The 18,230-nt window shown below is 41.5% G+C and overlaps 1 protein-coding gene across 1 annotated transcript in view; it reads left to right on the plus strand.

The window, feature by feature from the left end:
• The window catches only part of didum (dilute class unconventional myosin), an 80,956-nt gene that overhangs the window by 3,349 nt on the left and 59,377 nt on the right, over positions 1-18,230 (plus strand). The window contains exons 3-13 of the mRNA XM_050179989.2: positions 100-211; positions 342-398; positions 3,126-3,270; positions 4,550-4,706; positions 6,474-6,699; positions 7,112-7,219; positions 7,335-7,456; positions 13,047-13,312; positions 14,185-14,266; positions 14,850-14,990; positions 15,891-16,097. Of these exons, the coding sequence (XP_050035946.1) occupies positions 100-211; positions 342-398; positions 3,126-3,270; positions 4,550-4,706; positions 6,474-6,699; positions 7,112-7,219; positions 7,335-7,456; positions 13,047-13,312; positions 14,185-14,266; positions 14,850-14,990; positions 15,891-16,097 (1,623 nt within the window). The remainder of the gene's footprint in view (positions 1-99; positions 212-341; positions 399-3,125; positions 3,271-4,549; positions 4,707-6,473; positions 6,700-7,111; positions 7,220-7,334; positions 7,457-13,046; positions 13,313-14,184; positions 14,267-14,849; positions 14,991-15,890; positions 16,098-18,230) is intronic.

Below are 18,230 nucleotides of genomic sequence, written 5' to 3' on the forward strand. Positions count from 1 at the left end.
CTCCTAGCTAAGTCAAGGAAAACTTTGTTGTGTAGTAAAAGATTACCCAGGTATGGTGCTGAAAAAGAATTGCATAATGTGTGTTGTTTCTGCTTCCAGAGAGTGGTGCTTACCATTGACGCACCAGAGAAGCTGCCACCTCTACGCAATCCCGAGATTCTCATTGGCGGCAATGATTTGACATCGCTTTCATACTTGCATGAACCTGCAGGTAAATCGGTCTCTTCATGTTCTTGAAGCTGTGCATTGCATAAAATGACATATTTTATTGTTAATTTTGCAGTAATGTACATGTTGACCATATTGCTGAAGCTTTTTTTCTTTCGTTTTTCCTTTGTCAGTTCTGCATAACCTCCAGGTGCGGTTCTGCAATAACAATGTCATCTACACATACTGTGGTGAGAACTTTTCTGGCCAGTTCTTTACCGGTGCTAGCCCTAAGACTGCAACTAAATGCTCCTCTTTTACAATATGCCATTTTTTCTTATCTGTTGCACAAGATAAGGGCAGCCACTTGCTTTATTGCACATTGTCTCTTTCAACTTCCAATCTTGGTTATCTTGACAGCATTATTGAATCTCTGATTCGCAGGCTGAGAGAAGAGGCTGTATATAGGATGCAGGATTCTGTATTGTCTTCACACGTTTCTGTCGGTATAATAAAGTGGATATGTAATTCCGGCTTGTGGGTTCTGTTCTCAGCTCTATTAGCCGTGTTTAATGAAGATTCAAATGAGATGAAGGGCTACAGGATTGGGGAGAGTTCATTTGCAATTGATCAGTAGTGGGAAAACAAGGGAAGCTTCAACCTCAAGCCAACATTTTGATAAGATAAGCTGAAGGTTCAAGAACCACCTTCCATGTTATGCTCCGCCTCTTCTCATCATCACAAATACTTACTTGAACTTTTTCATTTCCGTTACCCTGCTCTACTTCACTTTTCTTTTTTGTAGCTGCTTAGGCTTCCCATACTTGGGGTAGAGTTATCTATAGAAACCTTTCCACAGAAACCAGTTGTTGCTCTGATGAAGACAAATCCTTTTGTCGAAGCATTGCCTCCATCCATGCAGAGGCATCCCTTGTTCGTTCACTGTTGATGAATTCATTAAGGGTGGTGTGCATAGGCGGCTGCGTAGCGAGACTACTGAGATCTAAAAACCCAGTCAGTCAGCTTACACAATGTATATTTTATACAATTGAAAGTTTGTAAAAATGAACTTCAGAGGGCTGCTCTTAAAGGGACACTAAAGGCAAATATTAAGTCGAGCTAAAGCGATGGATTAGTGCTCGAGAATGTAAGGCATCAATATTATCGCAAACAGAGCCTTAATAGTCGAGAAATTGAGGTAAATGCAGGACATGATTAGAGACTCCCCCGGAACATTCAAGTACTTGCCTGATGATGAAAGCACGCCTCAGTTAAATTGTCACTAGTACTCAACCACTCGTTGCACAAAACATCCTTGTATTGTATTATAAGATGAAATAAAATGCTACTTGTCGAGTTCTATTTCATTTTTAGAAAAAAGAATGCTTTGAAATTACCCTTGACAATGATGCGGGCGGTCGAAAGGTTTTGTTTCCTCTCAACTCCACGCCGGTCACGGTTTTGCATTGCAGTAGTTATTGTGTGCTGCTGTGCTGGCTTTGCTGGCTCACAAAACTCGAACAAACTGCAAGTAGCAGAGAATTCAACTATGTGATGTCGTGGGATGTCCAAACGGTCTATGTCACTTGACCAAAAAGCAGCTGCAGCGGCAAATCTGCCGCTCTCTCTTGGCTTGGCACAACCGTCCATTGGGCGCCGTTTTACTCACCGACGGCAGCAAAGGGGGGTCATGGCGTAGCAACGTCACCACCGCTCCGGTTCGGTGGCAGGAGATTTGAATTTCGAAAAAGGTATTCAGACCCTTCAGATGCAATTTTCTCATAAACTAAGACTTTTCTTGGCATGAAACAAGTGTTGTGAGGTTTCTGGAATGGTATTCAAACAGTCCACGTCGACTTAGTATTTGTCTTTAGTGTCCCTTTAAGCAAGTTGGCTAGTAAATGCCACCTGCAAAATTTTTCACACTTACTGTAGCAGGCCTTGCATCAACTAATTGTGGGGGCAAGCACACATATAATACACATATACGCTCCAAGAATTATGCCTTAAGGGCAAGCCTTTATCGCAATAAAAAAAAAAAAAAAAAAAAAAAAAAAAAAAAAATATGAAGTGTACCAGTTCATTGCTTTAAATAGTGAAAGTAAGATGGGGTCCACAGTCAAGAAAAAATGGCTTCTATGTTTTATGATTGTAGGAATGTAATGTATGATGGAAGATTATGCTGCCATGTTGACATATGGGGCATATGACATATTGAGATTTGGGCGCTATGTTTTTTCATGTTGAAAAAGTGCCTACACTAAGCACATTGACGTAAAGAACAGGGGACCCTGATTTGGAGAACAGGGGACACCGTTACCAGCGGCCGAAAGCTTACTTTAGGAGCAAATCAGCCTCAGGCAAAAATTTACAAGCAAATGCTCCTCCCTGCACTTATATTAGACAACATAATGTTTTTTAGACTATGCAGATTTATTTGTAAGCAAGTTTTTGCTGCAATAATTAGCTGTTTAATATGAAATGTGAGCATAAAGACAATACAGAAAAACGGGACAACACTGTTGCACACTCGCGAGTAAGTTTACTCATACAATCATGAGTCAGTAGAGCTGCACCTGATGAAAGCAATGGTGCATCTTTCTTTACTGCTATATTCATTTTGCATAGACTTGAAGTGTGATGACACGATGATTATGGCTCCTGTGAAGCATCGCCCATGATGTTCATGCAAAAGTGAAAGTATCCTCAAGAGTGTTTGGTCAAGAATGCAGCCCGATCTTTTCTAGCCTGCTTTCAGGATCGCGAAACTTTATTGAGGCTAAAGAATGAATTTAGCAAATACGATTTGAAACAACCATCTATGCAAGATTCTTCTGCTTGCTTCATTTTTTTAATAGTTCTATATTTACAGAGATTTTTGTGTAGATTTAGTTCCCAAGACAAGAGGTACAGTCATTTTGTAGCACCCTGCTCATTTCATTTGCTTATTTCATTCTTCTCCTTCTGTCTGTCCTTAGGGATTGTGCTTGTTGCTATCAACCCTTATGAGGAATTGCCTATTTATGGCAATGACACCATCTTCGCATATCGGGGACAAGCTATGGGTGACCTGGATCCCCACATATTTGCCGTGTCTGAGGAGGCGTACACCAAAATGGAGAGGTGTGTGTGTGGATTTTTGGGGTTTAAAAAATTTAGCCTACACAAAATTTAATCCACGCAAAATTTTGTTCCAGTGCATTCTCGGGCATTCAAACTGCAGCTCATTTACATATTTTGCTAAGCATCGTTGCCTCGGCTTACTGTAGTTAGTTTAATTTCTTGAAGCTTTTTGTTTGCCTCATTCACCTTAGTCCTTAGGCCCATACGCCCCGTAATGAGGAACTGTGCTAGAGCAGGTACTTTTGATGTTAGTTTGAGCACATTGGTGTATAAGGGCTGTGCTAGTTAGGTAGTCTCTTTACCGTATTCCACCTGACAACAAACTTGCCATGTGAACAGTGTATAAGTGATGTTTCTGCCGGTGCTGCGACACAGGTAGTCCTCGCCACTCGGCTGCCACATTCAGATATGCTGCCACCATAAGTCAAGTGCTTAAGAGGATGTTCTGGCTCAAGGCTGAATTTGATTTCCTTGTTCCAAGTACATGTGAAAGGCAGAAATGCTTTCAATAGACAGCTGATGTACCGATTTAAATGAAATTTGTTGCATTTTAGAAAGAAATCTGAATTGCAACAATTGTCAGAAGCATGATTTTGATTTGGGGCCTGTTCTTGCAATTATTGCTGAAGATTGGTTCTTGAATTCTGAGGTTTTATGTGCCAGAAGCACAATTTGATTATGAGGCACACTGTAGTACGGTACTCCAGATTAGTTTTGACCACCAGGGAATCTTTAGTGTGTCCTCAGTGCACAGGACACGGGTGTTTTTGCATATCGCCCCCGTCAAAATGCGGCCATCGTGGCTGCAATTTGATCCCACGACCTCGTGCTTTGGAGTGAAATGCCATAGTCACCAACCCACTGCAGCGGGTAGAAAATTAGTTCTTTGAAAATTGTACCGCGAAGTATACAAATTCAAAACCCTGCACCAAAAATTGATATTGCTGTACTGTAAACTGCATCTGGTGGAGCACAAAGTGGACAAATTTTTTGATCAGTTTACGGCTGACATGAAATTGTTATATTTACGAGGGTATTGCAAAAGTCTCATTTCAGAGTGCACTGTATAATACACCAATTCCTGTCTGTTTTATATCTCAATAAGTGCAGCTTGCATAATTGTGATATTGTGTTTTATTGCTGAGCTAGAGAGTTGCAAACTTGATCCGTAAGTTATCTTAATTTCGTAAATTTTGTAAAAAGAGGGAGCACATTGCTCTCTTTTATTGTTAGAGCTTTGGCTTGCACTTTCATTTTCTTTTTTTTTCTTTTTTTTCAGGGAAAACATGAACCAGTCTATCATAGTCAGTGGGGAATCTGGAGCTGGAAAAACTGTTTCTGCCAAGTATGCCATGCGCTACTTTGCTACCGTTGGAGGTTCCTCTACAGAGACACACATTGAAAAGAAAGTTTTGGCATCCAACCCTATTATGGAGGTGAGCATGTGACTTGCATACTTGATTTCACTTGGAGGAACACACAAAGCAACCTCTTTTTGTACATTTCAGCTATACAATTTTTTACAGCAGCAAGTACTATCACCTGGAGCATCGTCTAAAGCGCTCGAGTGGTATGCTGCAGAACAAAGAATCCTATTATGTCGGCAGCCATTAAATTCCTGACACGAGGCTGAAGGCCATATGGCTTATGTGTTCATGTGGCTGGCGCTACACATATTTAGTCTCTCCTAAACCCAGCAACTAAGTTGACTGATCTTTTCCTCTGCTCTACAGTACACTGGTCAAACTCTAGGCAGTGTTGCTGATGTCAATTGAAAAAGCAGGCATTCTGGGAAAATTTCGCGGTGTTTTTTTTTTTTTTTTTTCTTGTTTAGTCATTACAGTGAACATTTTAGCTGTTGTGGGATGATTATGCCAAGTAAAAAAAGGTCGCATTTATTCAAGTTGATAAGTGAGAGAGTTTGGTGTACCAGCTATGCACTTAATAATGCCCTAAGGCCCTATATGCATTGTAGACATACTTGCCTGGTATGACAGCAGAAGCACATGTTGCTGGGCTACTTGGTTCTTAATGACATGATGTCAAGGACACAACCACAAAGAAGAGAGATACAGAACACGTAACATGTGCTGTGACATGTTCTGTGTGTCTCTTCTTCGTGGTTGTGCTCTTTCACTACGTCATGTCAATGGCATGAAAGGCTTTCTGGAAATGTGCTGGCTCCTAGCTTCAGTTCTCCTTTCATCTGCAGCATTCCAATCTTCAGCTGTTTATTCTGTACAGATATGTAATCATGCTGTGAAAAGTTAGAATAAGCAAGAAATTTTCTATCAGCATGACAGAATGAAATCTGCTGCATTGCTTGAACAAAAAACAGTGCAACATCTCTGCTTTTATCACAATCAAGGATGTTGTGCTTGTGGATGCCTGATGCTGCATTACTACATGGATGTGACTGTAGCACCCTTAGTTTTTGCCTTAACTTGCTGATATTGTGTTGTAACTGAGGCAGGAATAAACTGAATAGATAAAAGCACAGATTACAAGTGAAACAGTGCAGCATAGTGCTCTGCTGTGTTCCTGCTTCTCCCTGTTTGAACCACAGCTATGACTCAGTGGCTTTCATGTTTTACTGCTGGGAACAAGGTTTAGGGTTCAATTCACAGCCTCTATGACTGTATTCCAGTAGGGGTCGAATATAAAAACACTTCTCTCTCTTCTCTCTTTGTATTTAGGCACTTGTTAAAGATACGCAGGTGGTCAAAGTTAATCTGAAGTTCCCTACTGTGGCATCTGTCAGCGTCTTTGTTGCTTTGGGATGTCAAAACCTATCAACTAGCTGATGTTCTCTTAACCTATTTGCTATCTGGGCTGTTTTTTCCGTCTCCAAGTGAAATGAGTATCACGCACATTCAGGTTCTTTCTAACCATAAGTAATTAATTTTACAAACTCATATTGGTGTATATATATATGCATCTTGTTTTACTTTTATGGGGCTTTTACTTTTATTGTAGCTACAGTTGAACTCTTTCGGCATAACGAATTGTCGGATGTAGAACTAAATCTAATAAGTTTCCTGCTGACACGCACACACAGTGTTCCAAGCAAAGGAAGAAAACATAGGAAAGTGAAATGAATTTTGACAAAATACGACCCCTGCTTTATGTCTCGTATTTTATTCTATCAATTCGCCCTTGACTTAATTTTGCTCTTTCTTCTTTTCTTTTGTTGTCCCAAATAGGCAATAGGCAATGCAAAAACAACCAGAAATGACAACAGCTCTCGTTTTGGCAAGTACATAGAAATAGACTTCAACTCCAGGTTCAACATCATCGGTGCCAACATGAGGACGTACTTACTAGAAAAGTCTCGAGTCGTATTCCAGGCTTCTGAAGAGCGCAACTACCATATTTTCTACCAGCTGTGTGCTTCTGCCGATCTTGACGAACTACAAGATCTACAGCTGGGTATTATTTTCTTGATCACTAATTTGTATTATTGGGAAATTTTTTACATTTATTCCAGAGTGTATCGCTTAGTTGCATTGCTCTACTGATTGGTATGGTGCTTCGATCAAAGATCAGACATCATTAACTCAGATGTTGCTATAAACTCTGTAGCCTAGTACAGCATATAAGTCTTTAGATGCAGTTAATCTATTATATTTCATAATTTAACATCATGAAGTATGCTCACTTCAATAATTTTTTTTTTATTTTCTTGAGCTTAAGCAATGTGTATATGGACCCTGGTGTAGTTTGGAACCTTGTGCAAACTTGTAGTTACTTGGGTTTTTCAGTCTGTAGTTACTTGATCATTTATAAATTTGCCAATTACATTTCTAATTTGAATAACCTCCATTGAATCACTTCATTACAGGTGACCAAACAACATTTCACTACACAAACCAAGGTGACTCAGCGCACATTCCAGGTGTTGATGATGCACAGTCATTTCAGACAACCAGAAATGCTTTCACACTCCTCGGTGAGCTGATTTTTCTCATTACCAGCATGTAAAAATGTTGCTACTGAGGGGTGCAAAGATGCCCTAAACAATTTGGCTCTAAAGAACTTTTAGTTGTGCTGGTTTTCCATTTCAGGTTTTACGGATAGCCAGCAGCAAATGATCTTCCGTATACTGGCTGCCATATTACACTTGGGCAATGTGGAAGTTGTGCAAGGTGGTGAGCGAGGTGATGACACCGAGTGTTGTATGGTACAGGTGAGAACACAATCCTTGCATGCCTTGAGCACTCGAGATTTTGTTCCATCGATTAATCTAGCCATAAGGTTATTGCAACTGAAGCCCCACTGACTACTGTTCTGCTGAAGCTCTTCTCATACGAATGAAATTATAGGTCATATACAGTTATAGGTTATATACAGATCCAATGCACATGTTGGAATATGTGATGGAAAGCTTTCGTGAAGCAGTTAATCAAATACTATAAATCTGCCTGTTTCACTCCTGCGTCTTTGGCATAAAGGAAACTGGCCTGTGCTTGTGTTCTCACACACTCGTGCTACACAATGTGACACACATGGCGATCATCTCATAGAGCTAGTTGGCATTGGCACAATAGAAGGTTTTGTGCAATTGGGGCCTAATAGATAGAGCATTGGGCTGTTGTGCTGGGCGATCAAGGTTCAATCCCACCAATAAGTCGTGTCATTCAATTGTGTTTTTAATGTGCGCTATTCGGCAATACAGCAGCTCCCAGCAGCCATGATCATGAAAGTTCGGGAGAGTTCACAAAGAAAGCTTTGCTTTAAAATTTTCTAGGAGGGCTTTTCTGCATATCTGGACCATCTAGCAGAGATTTCCAACCTAATGCTCGAAACCTTGTTGAAGTTGAATTGTTCATACCAGTTGTGAAAGAAGCTGGGTGGTGAAGGAGTGTAGACATTTGCTCGCAAGCTTATGCCTTCCGCTTGTGAACAAACGCAAAAGTTTAAAGGGCCCGTGAAACAGTTCGGACAAATTTTGTAGATGCGTATAGTACAGCCTAAGTAGAACATTCGCACCACGATTTAAGTGAAGCGTTACATATTAATGGAGCTACAAGCGATTGCAAGTTACCTTCCTCCCTAGCCATGCTTTTCCTCTTCAGCTCGTTCGCTGAGCGATCGGTGCTAAGCTCAGCCTTTACTCCTTCTTTGTCACGAACCCGCCGTGGTTGCTCACTGGCTATGGTGTTGGGCTGCTGAGCACGAGGTCGCGGGATCAAATTCCGGCCACGGCGGCCGCATTTCGATGGGGGCAAAATGCGAAAACACCCGTGTGCTTAGCTTTAGGTGCACATTAAAGAACCCTAGGTGGTCGAAATTTCCGGAGCCCTCCACTACGGCATGCCTCATAATCATAAAGTGGTTTTGGCACGTAAAACCCCATAATTTAATTTTTTTTTAAATTCTTTGTCACGATGCAATGTCACATTGTCCACTTCCGGTTGTTTTGGAGCTCGCCCCCGCCCACGCGAAACCTCTCCGCTAGCGGCTTAGCGGCTGGCCATCAACCGCAAGCGAGAGCTATGGAAGCAGCGTGCGCTGCGAGCACTCTGTTGCAGCACTGAACGTGTCTTGTATTCCGGTAACCACACACTAGCTGAATTTTTTGACGGAACGGTGGAGGCATAAACTCAAGCTGACGAAGGAACTTTAGCGTAGACGTACGTGAGCTGCCTGATCGGTCTCCACGGTCCAGCCACCCATTGGCGCAGAGCTTAACCAGCCAAAGAAAGAGCTAATATTGCTCTAACCAAGTGTAAAACATTTTAAACATTTACATAAACAATGTGTTAAAGATTACACCCTTGCGAAAAATTTGCACCAGCAGCAAAGAATACATTTTGTTACTGCTACTGTGTGTGGTTGAGCTCTGTGCCACCAGGTGGCTGCACCGTGCAGACCATTCACATTTGCGCTTCTGTTCATTCCGTGAAATGACACACAAGGCGACACGGCCAGGCCCGGTCCCCTTGCGCTTGCGTTTACCCTAATACCGGATTCGCGAAACGCTATTGCGTTAGTAATCTTCCGGTGTAAAGTGACGGTTGCAATCGCGCAAATCCTTGCGCCGATTGGATAGCGGCAGTCTGATGTGCTGCAGCCAGTCCGCTCATCTACTGGCTTGCAGAGGGACACGACGTCGCAGCTTGACATATTGCCAGTGACTACGTTTGCAGTCCACAATGCAACAAAGTTGAATATAGTGCTCACGAAAAGACAGAGCGACACTGACGGCGGAGCTCTCGTCAAAGACGGAGCACGTTGTAATACAAGCAGACGACACTTGCTGTGTGCCGGAAGTGCTTAAGTGTACTGAAAAATTGTTCTTGTGCATTCTCTTTACGTTACTTTCTTTTTATAATAACAAATTAACTGACATTCCAACTATTACGAACATCATTTGTTTACCATAAAGTTGGAAAAATTATTGATCACGCGCCCTGGTCAGCCAATCGGATAGCTCGCCCCACTGACGTCATATGGGTGATTTCTGTCATATGGGTAGAAGCGGCATAAAATTCCTCCGAGCAGTGTGCTGCGATCGGCAGCGATGTGCATTTTTAAAACCTTATAATAAATTGCACGCTTTATGCGGGGAACTTAGATGTGTCAATTAATGATCAGAAGGACCTACTCTAACGACTCAGTATGTTGATAGAAAATAATCAAAATCATTTCAGGATCCCTTTAACCGTCTTTGTTGTTGCCTTGGTGGTTTGCAAAGGAGCTCACCTGTTTGATTTTGCATGTCAAACACTTAAGATATGCAATGCAGTTAACTACTGTCAAATGGATTGGGTCTTTTTATGTGTGTAAGTGTGTCTCAAAACTCCCTCTATGCCATGAACGAGCCTTTGAGTGAGAATACCGTTTTAAAATGGGAAAACTTTTGACAATTCTGTTTTCAGGGCATGGGCATTGCCACCTTGGGCTGTACAGTCGAACCTGTTTATAACGAACTCGATAGTTCCGCGAAGAGTGGTCGTTGTATCGGTAGTTCATTATGTGAGGACTCGCCCTTCGAAATGCGCCATAATAAGCAACACTGAAGCTGGCATCGACAGTTACAGTTATCACCACTTTGTTCCAAAAATCAGTTTTAGGATCTTAATTTTTGTTCTTGGCACTTCCCCTCATCTAGCTGCAAGCTTTCTTTAAAAAACGTCATTTAAAGAACGAAATGCGTCATCATAGCTTGTTCAAAATGGTGCCTGGTCGATTCTGATCATCTGCCAATTCGAAACTATGATCACAGCGACTGCCATTTTTTTCTTTAAGAGCTTGTTCTATATCTTTAGTATCAATGGGACAAGAGGGGATTCTCCATACTATAGCGAAGCATTCTAGTTTGCTGGAAGCAGAAACTGCTGCAGCATGCCTGCGTTTTGTAAAGGTCTTGTCGTAATGACTGCATCATTAGCTGCATGCGTGCCGAAAGCCGTGAAGTTATGTTTTCTGTGTCACATTGGTCGAAAGAGTAGGAAGTTCGATAGGTGGAACGCCATTACAACAGCATAAACGAAGTGTTGGCGAACCGTGATCTCCCGATAACGGCATTGTAACCGGCGACTCTTTACAGCTTTACGTAACAGTGGCGTATTGTACCACATTCACACTGACTCGGGCCATGTCAATATCGACAGCTACCATAAGCTAGCAATGCCTAAGTGGCCGTTGGTCCAAACTGGCCCAAATCATCCAAATAGGCTTAATGCATACGCTACCGCACGGAGAAGAGCAAAAATGAGTGCCGCTGTCGTGGCCTAGGTAGCACCGGCACGTGCGCCAGTGCTATCTCGGAGGCCACAGCCGCCGAGATAGCACTGCCTCACCCTGAAGCATGCTGGAGACAAGCATCGACACGCGGTCTTGTTGTTAAGGCATACTTAAGATTGTTTAGGTACATTGATGGCGAGGATAATGTGAGTAGGCGCACACAATTGCTAACTTCAACAAATGCTTTGTTAGAAACAGGTGCATGCAAATTGCACTCATGCAAAATTGAAAGCGCCGTGCAAGCATGAAATTGCATTCAGAAAAGACAGTTCTTTTTTTATTGTGCATGTATGTTTGGGGGGAGGGAAACAATCTCTTGTAGCACCCCTTTTCTTCCTTCCTTCAACCCACTTTCCTTCTTAAAGCTAAAAAGGAAAGCTGGGGACAGCCGTACTTTAGGCCTTTCCCAGCCCCTCCCGGCTATGTGCCTGCTCTTGCACTGATTCCAACCATGCAAGTAACACCCTGTGGCAACATGCACTGCAGAGTTGCTTCCAGTTTCACATTCCATTGCACAAGCCAATGAGTGTGCACTAGATTTGCATCCCACTCTGAACAGGCAAAGGGGCCCATGCCTGCCCACTCCCTTGTGTGCATGCCTGTGCTACAGACACAAAGTATAAGTTGCTCATAATGTGTTGAAATCGTGTTTGCTGTTCTCAACTGCTATGGTTGATGCAGGAGATCCATTCAGGTTCTGTGCAAGTTGCTGCATTTCACTGACATTCCTGTGTCATTAATTTTGAGCTAGTGCTGGGAAAGCAAAAGCTTTCCATGTCTTGCTGAGAAAGTTAATGAATGAAAAGGTGTTTTGTTGTGAAAATAGCATGAACAGCAAGACTTATTTCTTTTTGGAGGGACATTTCACCTTCCATTGTGTCATATAGTGCTGTCCCTTATCTTTTGTTGTTCATGCCTTACCTGATATGTTGTCATGCTGTTCCTTTGGGCTGCCATAAACTCTTTAGAAAAATGCCTAGCTAGTTTATCCTGTAATGTGCCAGCACCCACTCTATGGTGGCCAGCACATTAAAATAATGATTTCTGGGCAGCTGGGGGTGCATAGTTCTTGCTTTCGTAAATTTAAATATGGCGCAAAGGAATGCAAGAACAATGCACTAGCCACACATAGTGCTCAGCCTTGCAACAGTGCATGAGCTTTCACATTATAGGCGAAGTGTACTGCAAAAAAGCCAGTGTGGCTCTTTTCTTAAAGGGTCCTTTTGTCTGGCACTGTGGGCACACTTTGTGAAGCACATACCACAGTGGCTGAGAGATTAGTGTTGAACGAGATTGTAAGTTTATTTTCCAGCGGTTGCAGCTGCACTTCAATGTGGCTGAAATGCAAAAATGCTTGTGTACTTATCTTTGTGTGAATGTTAAATAAACTGAGACAATCAAAATTACAAAATTTATGTGTCGCTCTTCACTATGCTTTCTCTTATAGCTAAGGTGTAGCTTAAGCTGTATTCACGCGATGAACTGAATTGTGATTTTACCTTGTGGATTGTTTATAACAGGTCATGTGTCACCCATTTCTGTGGCACTCACTTGGTCTGCACAAAGCTATTCACAGTAAAGCAGGAGGCCAAATCAGCGTGGTGCTTTTTGGTGTGAAGTACCAAAATGTTGACAGTGAAACACCTTAGTCTAGCAACAATGATCCCCTACCAGATTTTGGGGGGGGCTCCGCTGCACCAAGCAGCGGCGTCCTGATGCAATAGAAATAGCCACAAGAGCCATCACCATCACCATAGCTAAGTCGCTTGCTGAAACGAAATGTGCACAATAAAAAGGCATGCTTTACACTGTTAGCTGGATATCTGCGTGTCCTGTGAATGCCAGCTGTGAGGTTGTGAGCTGTGATGTGTGTGTCTTATGTCATGTGACTAATTCATTTGCAATCATATCTGTTGTGCAAGTCCAGCTTTAGAGATGTAAAACCAATCAGTTATTACTATAAAAAAAATGAGACCACTTAGTGCATGCAAGTTGTGTGTTACAGCTTATCTCTTTCTTGTTTTCAGCCCAAAAACCCTCACCTTGTGACAATGTGTGAATTGCTAGGTATAGACCAAGAACAGATCTCGGTCTGGCTTTGCAACCGACGAATTGAGAGCATGCGGGAGGTGATTACGAAGCCGATGACTGCCGACCAGGCCATGTTTGCCCGAGATGCACTTGCCAAGCACATATATGCACGCCTCTTTGACTGGATTGTCTCTAGGATCAATAAGGCGCTCTCTTTCAAGGACAAAGTGAACCGCTTCATTGGTGTCCTGGATATATATGGGTGAGATCCCTAGCTTTACTCACTGTTCTGTTGCAGCAACTTACTGATGCTTTTTGTGTTGCAGTAGATGAACTTGCTTTCTTAAAAAATGGTAGACTTCTGGCATCTTGGCTAAAGGAAGCGTATATGACAAGCATACTGTGGAGTTCACTTAAAACATTACCAATTATAACAGCAAACCACTACAGTGAAGGTTTTCCTGCAGCATCATATTTCAGAAATGTACAACATCAGCCATGGAACAATCATTCCTTTTTATTTTCAATGTATTTTTGTAAGTGGACGGCACTATATTATCAGCTGGAAGAGCTTTAGGAATGTGTAGTTTGCAAAAATACCTGAATTACTATGATGCCTGAGCATACAGCTTGGTATTTATTGTTGCACTGTGCACTAAAACACAGCCTGTAAATTCACTTTATTCGTGAAATCCGCACACCCATTACACTTGCGGTACTGATAGCACTTAGATTCACAGCTCAACTTGGAACAAAGATAGATACAATCCCCACAAAGCTTGGACAACCGAGGTCTTCTGTTGTCTAGCTTTTCAACATATGTTCACTAACTTGCACTGCATGAAAACAGGACAGTGAGAGAGATGCATATGTACAGTGCTGTATCTACGTGTGTACCTCTCACTGTCGTGTTTTTATGCTCTGCAAACCAGTGTTAATGAACCAACTATTCTGACAGTACATTCTTGTGAATATATGTGTGTAGGTCAACCACCTATTCGACCTGTATGGGAAAGGTAGCATTGTATCTTTGCTTCTTTACATTTATGAAGTCTGGATAGGCTGCTTCAGATATGCAGCATACCTTTTGAGGAATGTCGTAGATTTAATGTTGCGTATGTTTGTTTGTTCCAGATTTGAAACATTTGAGACAAACAGCTTTGAGCAGTTTTGCATAAACTATGCAAATGAGAAGCTCCAGCAGCAGTTTAATATGGTATGTCCTAGCAAATGAGCTTTTCAGAGAACATTGTTTAACCTCTTTAGTCCTTGAACACCAATGCACAGATGCAAAGAGCTCATTCTTTCAGCATGAAGCCGTCCTGGGTAATATATAAGGGAAATACCAGATACAATAGACACATACATGGTTGAAATTTCATTGCACCATTCTATTGGAATCACGTTATTTTCGGATATTTTCACAAGACCTGTAGCATGTTTGTTTCTAATGCACCTCATATGGATATGTTTTTTCAAGCTCAATAATTACAAATATATATAGAAAAAGGAACAATTTGAAATTTTTTTAACTGGAACTTAAAAAGCGTGTACTTGTGTGAGAGCCCCCTCACAGTTACGTTCTTATGGTAATACATGCATGGTAGCAATTGACTGGTGTGCAGTGTTATCAGCATATGCAAATAAAAGCTTGGCCTTTCTCATTATAGCAGTTTAATTTAAGAAAACTTAATTGGTGCAGCTGACTTGCTCCTAACTATTCAATTAGAGTGCCTTTACCTTACCACTTGCCATTTTATGCAAGTTATTCATGTGCGACACATTGCCTCTTGTTACAGCATGTATTCAAACTGGAACAGGAGGAGTATGTAAGGGAGCAGATAGAGTGGAAGTTCATTGACTTCTACGACAACCAGCCCTGTATTGATCTCATTGAAAGTAAACTGGGTGTCTTGGATCTGCTGGATGAAGAATGTCGGGTGAGTGTACGCTTTCTTTCTGTCACACGTGTGCTTGCATGATCTTGCTGCCTTTGTGCGTGTTCATACTTTAGGAGTTGACTTGAAATGTGCCCTATGCTTTGGAGTGGGTGGTAAAATTCTGTAACAGCCTATTAATCCCATTATTAAAGTATGGAAATATAAAAGGTGTGTGGATTGCTAATGAAAAAAAGAAAATGTCTCTAATCAAGAAAAAAATTTGGACGTTGCTTTAAGCATAATGTTATTCTTTTGAGCTGTGGCACAAAATATTGTAGTAGTTCCTAGAAGGATGGATTCTGGTACTGAGCACATGGTTCCAGATCCAATTCTTGGTGGTCGCCAGCATAATCCAGTGCTGGTAGAATGCAAGAAATCCTGCGTGTTTACACTCAGCTGCATGCTAAAGAATCCCAGGTGGTAACAATTATTTGGGATCCCTGAACTAGGGCATTCCTTATGGTACAAATGTTGCTTTGGGAGGTTGAAATGTCATTGGCTTGTTGGGCATAATGTATATGGCCATGCACAGCTTAAGAGAACCAACTTTTGGGTGAGTTAGTTGTGCATAGCAGAACAGTCAAGCGTGCACAAACAAGGGTAGAGGGAGTTGCAAACAACACATGTTAGAAGTAAGCGCTTGTGTTGTCTACCCACCTCTCTGTTTTTGTTTGTGCGCGCTTGACCGTGTTCTGCTATGAATAGCTTGCCTGTTTCTGACAGCACTATGGCTGGCATTGCTTCCTTTATTACAACTCATTTTTAGCCTAAACATGTTTCCACAGCCTGCCATTCAGCTGGCTTTGATTCATTTATACTAAACTGTGGCATTTAAACCTGCAAATGTGTCTTTGACTTAATGATAGGCTTCTCTATTGTGCTGCTGGCATTGCCCTTTAGGTGCCCAAGGGAAGTGACAAGTCATGGTGTGGCAAGCTCTTTGAGAAGTGTAAGCAGTGGAAGCATTTTGAGAAGCCCCGCCTTTCCAACACTGCCTTCATCATCCACCATTTTGCGGATGACGTCACTTACGAGTCGTATGGTTTCCTCGAGAAGAACAGGGATACTGTACTGGAGGAACATATCAACATCCTCAAAGCTAGTCAAGTAAGATGATTCATTCATTCATTCATTCATTCATTCATTTATTGATACTGTGAATCCCATCAGGGATTGTAACAGGAAGGGCTGTATGTGATACATAGGAACATGGTATAAGGTGTTACATACTAAATCTTATACAATAAAGAATTTGGGCATATAACAATTTGATTACGTGATTATACAAGAGAATAAGTAGAACGAAGAGGATATGACAACAGTAATTACAGATCAAGGTTACAATAATGCCAACAAGAAAAGAAATATATTGCATCAGCCCGTAATTATATTCAAGCACAAACACCGTTAAAATAACAAGGCAACAAGGAACTACGCAAATAATGAGAAGAATTATTGCTGCAATACGTATAGTTGATCCACAATCAGGGTACCAAACGTATCTAAGGATGAGCTGTCAGTGATACCTGTGTTAAGATTATTCCATTCGTGTGTCGCCCTTGGAAAAAATGAGTATTTGAATATATCAGTGCGGAATGAAAATTCGCTTAATATGTGTGTGAGTTTATGACACGTTAATCTATTCGAGGACACTGATATGTATTTCTTAATAGGCAGTTCAAGTTGATTGTGTATTAACTGATACATGATTTTTAGTCTAGCAAGCTTGGCTCTGTTATCCATGGTTAGCAGTTCTGCCCTTTTCAGCAATGCTGTTGGTGAGTCTGTGAGGGAATGTTCATTATATATGTATCTCAGCACTTTTCGCTGTACCCCTTCAAGTTTTTTAATCAGCTTGTTAGTAAACGGGAACCAAACGGTGTTGGTGCACTCTAGAACCGGTCTTATAAGTGTTTTATATGCGAGTAACTTTGTTTCAGATGGTGCTAGTTTAAGGCGTCTGTTAATGAAGAATAGCTGTCTCATTGCGGTTGATGTGATATTGTTAACATGAGAATCCCACCTGAAGTCAGATGTTAGTGTCACACCAAGGTACTTATGCTCATGAACAGATGCAAGAGGAATGTTGTTAAGGGTGTACTGGAAGGCTGGTGTATGTTTTTTTCTGGTTATAGATAATACAACGGACTTTTTTAGATTGATATCCATCTGCCAGTCCTTGCACCATTTATTAAGGTGAAATGGGGGGGGGGTGGCTTATATGTCTCAGCGTTCAGTCGACCTTCAAAGTCCTTGAGTGAAAATGCTTCCATGACGCACGAAAGGTACAAAAACTATCATCAGTGGCTCATGCCAGTAAGCAAGAAAGATAGATGATAAAGATGAATGATAAAGCGAATTAAGATGGATGGGGATGACTCAAGCGAGTTAGACTAATTGAATTAAGAGGATGACTGAGCAAGGATGCTGACTCAGCAGATTAAGAGGCATGACTAAGTGAAGTAGACTAAGTGAATTAAGATTAAGGGGGTTGACCAAGTCAATTAAGAGGATGAATAAGCAAATTACGAGGGATGACTAAGCAAAAATAAGAGGATGAGTAAGCGAATTCAGAGGGATGACTTAGCAAATTAACGGGGATGTGTGTGTCATGTGCCTGCCTTTAATGTATCTGCAGTTGGGATCTTGCTTTCAAGTCATCTTAGGGATAACATAAGAGACCCTGTGGATTTTCACGGTAGCAATTGTAGGGATACTCAAGATGCCGTCACCATTGTTGTGCTCTGCTGCTGCTGATGGCTGCAGACTTTTATGTGATAGGTTAGAGTATTTTTAGAGACATGGAGTGTGTTTGGCTGCAAAAATGATGATGCGAGTAGATGCACCATCAATGTTACGCTCATTTGCTTCGGTGGAGGGGCAAGGCAACATTCTGCCTTCCACTGCTGGCATGAACATTGTGTGCATTCATGCTAACGTGTGCTAGCATTTATGCTAATCTGTATGCAGTTTGTCTGAGCAGTAAACATAAAGCTAATGTTATGTAGTCGATTCTTGTTACAACGGACCCTGATTATCCGACAAAAAATGTCTGTTTTATCGGAAGACCGTAATATCCGAAATGCCCCACCTCCGAAACTTTGGTTGCGATGTGTAACACTGTTACTGCAAAGAGTGAGTGACGAATGTCCTAAGTAAAAAACAACAACAAAAAAAAAAGTTGCAGTTTCACCTGAGAGGCGAAGCATCGATTGCGATATCAAATTAGTAGACAGCTAT

This window comes from Dermacentor andersoni, chromosome 5 (genome assembly GCF_023375885.2).
Source record: "Dermacentor andersoni chromosome 5, qqDerAnde1_hic_scaffold, whole genome shotgun sequence".
Classification (NCBI taxonomy): Eukaryota; Metazoa; Arthropoda; class Arachnida; order Ixodida; family Ixodidae; genus Dermacentor; species Dermacentor andersoni.